The sequence below is a fragment of the Epinephelus lanceolatus genome, chromosome 8 (genome assembly GCF_041903045.1).
Source record: "Epinephelus lanceolatus isolate andai-2023 chromosome 8, ASM4190304v1, whole genome shotgun sequence".
In the NCBI taxonomy this organism is placed as follows: domain Eukaryota; kingdom Metazoa; phylum Chordata; class Actinopteri; order Perciformes; family Serranidae; genus Epinephelus; species Epinephelus lanceolatus.
Genome location: NC_135741.1, coordinates 20275007 through 20285817, shown reverse-complemented (window position 1 = coordinate 20285817; position 10811 = coordinate 20275007). Strand labels below are relative to the sequence as shown.

General features: G+C 41.1%; 1 protein-coding gene across 1 annotated transcript in view; it reads left to right on the top strand.

The window, feature by feature from the left end:
* The first annotated feature begins 5345 nt into the window (after positions 1–5345).
* The window catches only part of plcg1 (phospholipase C, gamma 1), a 38536-nt gene continuing 33070 nt past the window's right edge, over positions 5346–10811 (top strand). The window contains exons 1-2 of the mRNA XM_033629993.2: positions 5346–5608; positions 6908–7195. Of these exons, the coding sequence (XP_033485884.1) occupies positions 6979–7195 (217 nt within the window). The 5' untranslated portion in view covers positions 5346–5608; positions 6908–6978. The remainder of the gene's footprint in view (positions 5609–6907; positions 7196–10811) is intronic.

Here is a 10811-nt window from a genome sequence, read left to right as displayed (position 1 = left end):
CTTTCCGTTAAAACAGGAAAAATAGGTTGTGCACCAGGCGTTAGGCTAGTGGTGTCCCAAAACAGAACTGAGGTAGTGAAAGTCATTGCCAACACTTAAAACCCGCCCTAGATTCCAAGGAAGCCCTGACCCACACTTACAACGAAGTGGAAGATGAAACACCTTGCGAAGTCAGCAACGTCTGCAAGTTTTGGAAAACGATTTGTTACTGTACGATCGGAATGTAGGCTATACAAACAACAGATGGTTGGACTAGCGTAAACTCATCAGCAACTCGGTTGAACACAGCGTCAAAATATTTAAACAAATTGACTTACCCGAACAAAATCGATCAGAACTAGAAGACATCGTAGGCGCCTCCTGTTTCCAGCGTTTCTTCTCCGTTGATTCATCAGACAGAGAAGAATAAAGATAGCACATGCCACAACACAAGCACTGGAGCCGGCATTTTCATTGCATCGCTACTAGGTGTGATGTATGCCTGCACGTCGACCACACCGATTTGCATGACATGGTGTCTCATTTCTTAGGGAAAGATCTCTACCCTAATATTCCTCACTTCCCTCATCAAGGGTTATCTAGCAAACGAGGGCACTCAATACCAAGTGGAAGATTTAAGGGGCAGAAATGGCATTGAGCCTTATTGTCCCATCTAGTGGCAGCAATACGCTAATCCATGTAAAAACAAGATGGCAGCCACCTCTGCCAAGTCAGTCTGCAGCCGATCCTGACACAAAAGGAACAAGGTCCAGAATCTGATGATTAATAATGTTTGTGATTTGATATGTCATACACGTGTGACCAATTTCAGCAACAGTAACAAGATAAGGAAGTACCCATTTGGGGGCATTGGGTCTTTATTGCTGTCTCATTTGAGGACATTAGACCACAGACAAAGGGACATTCCTTGCTTGGAGTATGGAGCAACACGCAACAACGTTTATACATTAAAATAAACAGGTTCATACTTTATTACACACTGTGATTATTATAAATAAACCCAATGTCCTCATATGAGGACATCATTTTTTCTGAAAACTTCTTCCTGTTCAGAGACAATGTTTAGTTTTTATACTCATGAGGTCCCAAACAGCTCGGAGACACTGAAAACAGACAGAAGTTGAGGTCTCAGGATACAAAGAGACACATGATCCTTTTTAAGATGTAATCAGCATTGTCCAAGTCAGGGGTCATAGTCCAATTCCCAGTGATGTGTCTCAAAAACCTTCTTTTTTTCCAATATTATTCCCTATGTTCACTTTTATTTTGTCCTAATTATGATGAATTCTCAAAGACACATTACACAGAAGGATCAAAAAGTTACCTGGACACTTCACAAATGTTATATTGAGACAGCTAATTATGAGGTACGGTGTCAGAAGAAGGTCTGCTTCTTTAAGAGGCCGATAACAGGCGCTCCTACTGGAGGCATGAGCTGCGTCAAGCTTACGCGAGACACACGACGTTACCGGAAGTACCGTAATTGTGTCCAAATAAAGGCAGAAAGTTTTTGGATGTGGGATATCAGGGCACACACAGCAAAAGGAGTTAAACTTTGAAGTAGCGAAAATTAAAGGTGAAGATTAAATAAGTACCAAAACCTTTCTTTTTTTTGTTTTGAGAAGAACAAAATGCATAAATAATGTCGGCCTATTCATGGCAGGGTTTTTATTCATAAATGAGAATGCAAAAATTCCATAACTTCATGTGAGGAGCAAATTATCTCTCACCCTTTTACTGTGTAGATCAGTGCCTGTTATCTCATTAAGTCTAATGGTGGTGTTGACAAATTAATATCAAGGGATTTTTTTTTTTTTTTTTCAGTGAAATGATAGTCTAGTCCAGGTCTCAGCAACCTTCACTATCAAAAGAGCCATTCTTGGCCAAAAAAAATAAAAAATAATGCAACACAGCCTATTTAATCTAAATTAGCCTATAAACATTCTTAACAGGTCTAAATGAGCTTTCATTAATATGTTTCACAACAAAGTAGCTACTCTGCAGTAGGGGTGTAAATCACCAGCTTCATCAGGATACGATGTTATATCGATTTGTTTGGATGACGATACGATGTTTGCCGATATCACAAAGTCTGTCACGATACGATTTTGATTCGATTCGATTCAGGAGTCTGCGATCGATATGACGCAATATCATATGCCCACAATCACACAATCATTTACATCAACTCACAAAAACAACTAGAATATGATTTGACCATTTTATTTCTGAGCTCTGTTTGTTGTTTGAGTGGAGGCGCGCTTGCCCAGAAATGATGACACACAATTTCAAAATAAATGTGTATCCTTAAGATGACGATATGGATCGATGTTTCATTTTGCATCGATATAATCGGATCGTTAATCAATGAATTGATGTATCGATGTGGATCGATGTATCGTTACACCCCTACTCTGCAGTGGGCAAGTTCTGATTATTTGATACTTAAACTTTGCAGCGTTAGTAGTGACAGCAAACAAATCTGTCCACTCAGTACGAAATTCTCTATTTTCCTCCAAGACTTTTTCTTCTTTGGATTTGGAAGCAATAACTATCCTCACTAAGGAGATTCAAGAATAGCCAACTAGCCATCACTGTTGAGATTCAGCAAATTTTGTGCAAAGTCTGGTGCAGTGATCAAATGAGAGAGAATTACAAAATGAAAATGTTAACATAAAACTGCCCAAGAAAAAAGCAAAATTTCTAGTGACAGGTAAAATGTAATTAAAGTACAATTACTAAACAAAAGGCCCAAACAAAGGGATTACATCCAAGTCTATTTGTTTCTGTAAACAGTTTATATGTAGAAGTTACTGGACATTCTGCTGCTTTACATCTTTTCACTGTGCAGAAATGTCTCCTTATGGCATAGCCTATTTCCGAAAAAGCTTCAGCTTTATTGCCCAGTTGTTAGAAAAGTAATGATAAGGCATCAAACAAAATAACTTAGATTACTGTGATGAAGTAATTAAAATAGGTGCATTATTTATTTAATTTTGAACAGATTTACTATCTGTAACCTTTTACATTTCAAAAACTTCCATCATTTACGAGGATTTACCATTCCTTATAATTTATTATGAAAGTATTCTAAATAAAGGCTAATCACTTGTAGTGAAACAGTAAAGTCCAAACTGGTATAAACATCCACAGTGCGCTGTCATGCATCCATTTTCATCCGCTTATCCGGGGTCGTGGGGCCAACAGGCCGAGCAAAGCACCCTAGACTTCCCTCTTGTCAGAAACGCTTTCCAGCTCCTCCTGGGGGACCCCAAGGCATTCCCAGGCCAGATGACATATGTAATCCCTCCAGTGTCTTCTGGGTCTGCCCCCGGGCCTCCTACCAGTGGCACGTGCCCAAAACACCTTCAGTGGGAGGTGATCAGGAGGCATCCTGATCAGATGCCCGAACCACCTCAATTGACCCCTTTCAAGGCAAAGGAGCATGGCTCTACTCCGAGCTCCCTCAGGATGTCTGAGCTCCTCATCCTATCTCTAAGGCTGAGCCCAGCCACCCCACAGAGGGAACTCTGCCAAGTTTGCAAGTTTTCAGGTTTGCAAGTCTGCAGCCAATCCCGACACAAAAGGAACAAGGTCCAAGACCTGATCAGATGTTATGGCTGAAACTAGTGTGTCTATGATTAATAATATTTGTAATTTGATATGTCATACACGTGTGACCAGTTTTAGCAGCAGTAACAAGATAAGACGCTGTTAATTAGGAAGTACTAATTTGAGGACATTGGGGCTTCATTATGCTCAGACTGTCTCTACAGACAAAAGGATACTCCTTGCTTGGTGTATGGAGCAAAGAAAATTGATGTGGAGTTTCTAAATGAACAAATCACAGACTTTCAGATTAGTTTCATTATTTGTAATTTTTATTTTACAAGACATTCAGATATTGAAATAAACAGTTTCGTACTTTATTACACATTGTGACTATTAAAAATAAGCCCAACGTCCTCATATGAGGACATCATTTTTTTCGGAAAACTACTTCCTGTTCAAGGACAATGTTTCCTTATTACACTCATCAGGTCCGACTGATCCCAAACAGCTCGGAGACATTAACAACAGACAGAAGCTGAGGTCTCAGGAGAATATTGAGAACAACAAGCTGAGGCCGTCTGAAATCAGGCGGCAGGCCACAGTTGGTTCCCGGGCCACACTTTGGATATAGTACCAGCCATGTCAGCCCAGTCTCCAGACCACTGCCTCTCCTCCAAAACACAGTTCCACAAGTTCCTTGAAACAACTTTTATTGTGAATTTTATGAATGGAATTTTGCTCATGCCTTTTGGGATGATTTTCATTATTGATTGTATTTTCTCTAATCTAACAAAGGAAAAAGTTTTGTTTGGTTTACCTGTGAAAGATCTGTTACACAACCTGGCAAACAACTCAACTGTCATTCTTGGAAAGCTTTTTTTTTATACATCAAAACAGATTCATGAAACCTAAACCAAATTTCTCATAAACAAATGTGTCATTACTTTTCATCACTGAAACATATGGAGAAAAAGAATGCGATGAAACTTTACATGCTAGCAGAGGATCTTAACTCTTTGAAACCGGAGCAAATTGGCTTGGTTTCTTTAAAAAAAACCATATGAATAAGGCAATGAACAACAAAAGAAGAACCCTTTAACAGCAACATCTGATGTAATGCAGCACTGTCATGTCTGCTGCATAACACTGTTTAAATCATCACTGCTAAGATCCTGTGCAATATCCCATATTTATATTATACTGTGAATATATTGTAAATAGTTGTGTGTACAGCCATTCAATTTAGTGCCTTACTTTTTTTAGATATATTTTTTTTTATCTATATGTATGTTTATATATATACACCCAGGAGGGCACTTTGGCTGCCAAGAGGGCACTTTAGTGCGTGTTTTGGCTCCCAGGAGGGCATTTTGGCTGCCAAGAGGGCACTTTAGCACGCGTTTTGGCTCCCAGGAGGGCACTTTAGTGCGCATTTTGGCTCTCAAGAGGGCACTTTAGCGTGCGTTTTGGCTCCCAGGAGGGCACTTTAGTGCGCATTTTGGCTCTCAAGAGGGCACTTTAGCGCGCGTTTTGGCTCCCAAGAGGGCACTTTAGTGTGCGTTTTGGCTCCCAGGAGGGCACTTTAGTGTGCATTTTGGCTCTCAAGAGGGCACTTTAGCGCACGTTTTGGCTCCCAAGAGGACACTTTAGTGTGTTGTAAAATTGCTAATAAAGTCAAAAAAGACTTTTATTGTGAAAATCCGCAGCGGAAGTGTGGTTTTTGACGCCGGCCCGGTTGATAGGGCTGGTGGTCGGCTGGGGGGGAAGGGCCTGCACTAGCTGGATCTGAGAGCAGACAAACTTGCGTAGTCTTGCCACGGTCCTCGCTGTCTGCCTACCTCTCTCTATGGACGGCCGGAGGGTAGAAGAGGAAACGGGGATTGTTGTCGTCGGGACCGCAGCGCTTTTCCAGGGCCCAGCCATGATTTAATCACGGAAAACCGGGGTGTGGGGGGAAAAGGAGAAGGAGAAAACCGACGGGAGCGCCAGAGGAGAGGAGCAGAGACAGGAGCAGCCTCAGCCGTTGGAGATGTGCGGTCGGGCCGAGATTGCGGCGGTAGGTACAAGCACAGCACGGCAGTCCCTGCGACGTGTTGTTTTCCACTTGAATTTTCTCCGCACGGTGAGACGACAAGAAAGGGGAGAAAAGGGGGCATTGTATCTGCTGCTACCTGAGCTGTCCTCAGGAGTGAAACTAGCCGTGATTCTCCCTCTTGGCCCAGCCAAATGTTAGCACACACACCGGCCCCGTTTCCACGCTGTGAAAATAGCCAGACGTTTCTTGTTATCCCACTCTGCTGCCATTCGCCACCACTTGTATTCCTAATAATGTAATGCCTCCTGTTTCCAAAGGAAACTTTGTTTTCCTGTGGGACTGACTGCAGCAGGTTACAGGCCTGTTGGTGGTTTAAAGAGTCTCAATCAGGCTGAACCTCCCCGCTGCCACATTGGAGGTAAAGAGAAAGTTATTTTGCCTGATTAGCTTCATCAACACGTATTCTGCCTCCTTGCCAGGCTGCAGTTGTCATTTATTTACAACACTGTTAATTATAAATCATAATTCTGTGCCTGTTGGGATTTAACAGTGTCCTGTGTCACCTAATACAGAGAGTAACCTTACCCATACAGAAAAATCAATACTATCATGCATGATATAACATGTTGAAATTATATATTTTCTATACCAACATAAAATATGTCTGTTTTTTTTTTTTCATTTAAAAATAATTCAGGAGATCAATGCTACTTTATATATTATGTAAATGCTGTTTTACAACCACATTATTTACGTACTTAGTAGGTACCATCATGTAGAAAACGTGAAATCAGTTAAAATTTGTGTAAAAAAATTGCAAAACACACGTATTTTAGTTTCTGCATTGTATAGTTTTTTAATTGTGTCACAGATTACAGTATTTTATCCCTGGTAGGAAATGTGAAATGTGTCAAAAATATTGTTGTTGCTCACTTTTTTGTTGGAATTGAATCTGTAAGATGCCCAAACACAATGGGTTTTAGTTAAATATGATTTAATAAATGGGTATATTTCAGGCTTTTTGAAAATACTCCTACTACTTAAGTGTACAAATGTTTTTTAATGTAAAAAAATGTGTATTTAATCCAGAAAATGAGATTAATCAAAAGAGATTGTGGATGCTGAAAAAAAAATTGTTTTCTTCTGTGTATTTAAACATGTGCTGCGTATGTAAGGTAAACTTTCCAGCATGATTTAAAACGTGTGCTACCTGACAGCACCGACTCTTCACTGCTGCAAAATGTGCGTACAGTACAGACACACTAAAAGTCCTCTGTGAGTTGTTGTTTCATGGGCCCCCCCCCTCTTCTCCTGCCGTAGGTATCCCTGTCTAAGTCTGGACTGAGCAGATTGTTCTGAGAGGAAACGGACAACAAACGGGGGAAGTGAACATGGCTGGGACCTCGGGCTTCTTTTCCAATGGACCTGTTCCGTGGATGGACAACGACACGGAGATGAATAACCTGTACCGAGACCTGGAGCTGGGGACAGTACTGACACTGTTTTATTCCAAGAAGTCCCAGCGGCCGGAGAGACGGACATTTCAAGTCAAGCTGGAGACCAGGACTATTATCTGGACTCGTGGCACGGACAAAATAGAGGGAGAGAGTGAGTAGCTTGCAGACACAAACATACACACAAACAGGTAGTGATGCTCCTAAGTGCTGGTTGTAAATGTAAAGGTGTCATGTCAGAACTGGTTGGTTTGCATACACGCAGAAATATGAACACTGCAAAGTGTTGTGAGCTGCTTGAATGGCTCTTAAAAGACTCAGTAGGCACTAATGGCATGATGGTATTGTGGGTAACATCAGTTAGGACTGAAGACGTCACTTCCAGACTCCTAAAAAATGTAAGTCGTAGGGCTTGGTGAAACTAATTATCAAGATGTCATTGACCAAATGCATCAATATTGGATTTACATGCAAGGAAATCAGTAGAAAATAAAGTGAAACAGGTTGATTGTTCATTTTACACAGATAAACATAACAACATTTTTATTATCTGTGCCTCCAAGACCACAAGAGAAAACATGCAAGCTTTATTATAATGTTACGAAAAAGAAAATCCAAGTCGCATCTCTCAATATCAATATAACATTCATTAATTTCATCTCTGATCAGTTCCTGAAAGCTTGAGTTCTGTCTCTCCAGAATGGGTAGGATTTGGTTTGTTCTTATGTTTTTTGTTGTTCATAATTCGGAGACTTGATTTACCGAAAAGCCCTTTTTTTAAAATTTTGTAGCATCATGAAAAATTTTGACAAAGCAGTTGCGAGTCTCGGTGGATATTAAAGTAACAACTATTGTTGTCCGGCAATATATAAATCACATCTCAGGTACAAATCCATGGGTCAAGAACAAGAAGAAAGTTCCCCTTCCTGGAACATTTTTGTTGCCTTAATACGAATATACTGTAATTTAGCAGGAAGCTGACATTCAGGTTAATCTTCAACAAAACAGCATGTCTAACTGAGGACACGCAGGCCTTCAGTGAGTCGTAAAGTCGTCTGTCTCTCGGGTAGCAGGATGCCTTGTGCACAGCTGCACTCTGCTCCGGATGCAGCAAAAAAGAGCACAAAAAAAAGATGGTAGGCTTAGTTTTTTTTTTTTTTTAAACACAACAGTATCATCTTCTCTGCTCACACATGAGCTCATAGCTGCCACTTGATACTCCTAGAGAGGTGAAATTGGCCTAAGCGGCTCATTAATGTACAGGAATAGAATATGAGGGGTTTTACTGGAAGCGTGTGATCATTTGGGAACATTTTGACCCGCTGTATTTACCCCTTATCAATGGCAGTGAAAGAATGATGTCCATTAACAGTGGAAACAGCACTCTGGTTTGTTGCTAAATATAAAATGCTGAGAAGTGTACCTTTTTTGTCCGCTAATCGAAGTGTATTTGGCACGTTGTCTCTCCCAGATAGATTTTTGTTTTTGTGATCTTTTCTATGAAGGTGCTTGTTTTGTGCACGTGAACCAGATGTATATTATAATGTGATGCAATACGATATAGGTCTGCCTTGACAGAGCAGGATGTGGTCTTGCAAAAGAAATGGCGGTAACCTACTGCTTAGAAGTGTAAGCAGGGCACGTTATAAAAATAAGGTTTTGGAAACCTGAAGGCAATCACAGCCTTTTCAAGCAAAGAAACAACTCTATTTTAGGCTCACGAGTGTTTTGTAGTGTTGTCAAACATATCAATTTATCGATACATATCAGTTCTGAATATTTGAAATGGTTTCAGTACTCGTTTTCCGCAGTATTGATATGGCCATACGAGCCTCGCTTTCTTGCTCCTTTCTGACTGTTAATGTTAACTGCAGTCATTTAGCTGTTCTCTGCTACTAAGAAAAGACCAGTCATGTTTTAACCATGTTATATTTATCTTTTAATACACTTTTAATTGTATGCCCTTAATGTTGGTTCCCCCATGGCATTGAACACTGATATTATTCCAGTTATCGTGACAACACTGGTACAGAGTTTATTTTGATGCTGGAGACGCTATTGCGAAACATCACATATAGTTCACTCAGTAAACCTCTAGAGTATCACAAATGATCTTGCCAACTTTAGTATGTTACTGATAACAAGGCGACACTTGCATCATGTTTGACTGTGTCACATCAGTTTGCGACATTCAGTACGTTTACATGACACTTGAAAAAAACGAATTATTGCCTTAATCCGACTATAACTGGACACCTGAAGTGCATGTAAATGCGTTACTCCGACTAATATCGGAGTTCTCCAACTCCGATTAAGACACCCCGATAATACGATTGGAATTCGATTTTCTCCGGCAGGTATACCCCGTAATCGGAGTTAAACTAGACAATGCATGTGCGCATGCTCCACACCCCCGCGCTGGCATATGACCCCGGAACAGACAAGACATGCTATTGTTGTAGCCCTCCAACAGCATACACCATTCTTGTCTGCCTCTCGAAATCACCATGACCACGAGGGATAGCGTGCACCTTAGCTGAACAATCAGTAACGCGTACATTACGTACGAGATGAACAAAGCTGTACGATTATCCATCTTGCTGTTGTTCGAAAATGCCGGTCTGCCGCCTGACTCCAGTTGTTTATTATTAAGTGACGTAATAGGTCAACCGGAAAGGGGGCCGTATTAACCCGCTGAAACGACGCATATCGCCACCTAGTGTTGGGGAGGAGGAGGACACGTTCCCGTCAGTAATTTGATTTTCTCAGTTGCTTGTAAACTGGGACAAAGACAGAAGTCCGATTAGACGCCAAAATCGAATTTTGAGCATAGCTCGATTAAGCTGTGCATGTAAACCTACTGATTATTGTCATGTCAGAGGAAACAGAGTAACTGATGGGCTTTGATGCAAACTGTACTTAAAGAGCCTGTTCTAGGTTATTTTTTTTTAATGAATGAGCTTTCATTAAGGCCCAGACACACCAAACTGACATGAAAGTGCTAGTGGCAACAAAGGCGAACGAGTCGCACTTGAACACCTGACGACTACAGCCAACGGCCAACTAGCTGTACGTTTTGCTCCTGTGTTAAGAGGAAATAACTCTCAATAACAGCAGGCAGCAGTAGTCTTTATTTTCCATTCAAAATTGGAAACCAGAGGATGGACAGGATGGATTAGAGATGCTAGGTAGCTAGTTAGCGCATCAACAACACAACCCGATGTTGAAAGAACAAATGATATTTACTGTGCGCTAATGAACAATAACACAATTACGAACTGTTTCTGCTGAAGAGCTCACAATTTTTGTCGTTTGTTCGTGTTCCTCACGATTGTTTCCCGGGGCTCTGCCATCTCTGACGTCGATTCAACATGCATGGTGGAAAAAAGCCGACAAGGACAAGTGCAGGACATGCTGCAAAAGCTAGGGTGATCAAAAAGCTCACTGACAGCTCGATATTGACCGACAGCCGACATTCGGCTTGGTTTGTCAGGGCCCTTACACTTTCAAGCTATGATTTAACTTTGGTTAGTGAACCCTCCCATCTTGGTCCTTGGAGCCCAACCCAATGACAGATCCTCTCGTGTTTACAGTCTTAGCCTAGACTATAGCAGCTGATTTCACTGATGGACCTGACAGCACCGAGGTAGCTATCCCTTTATTATGGCTTGGTGTATTAGGCAATGATGCCAACCAATGAGCAGGACTTCTTCATGGTGGTTTGCACGAGAGTTGTACATCAGTTTCATTTCATTATTTGTTAATGCAGG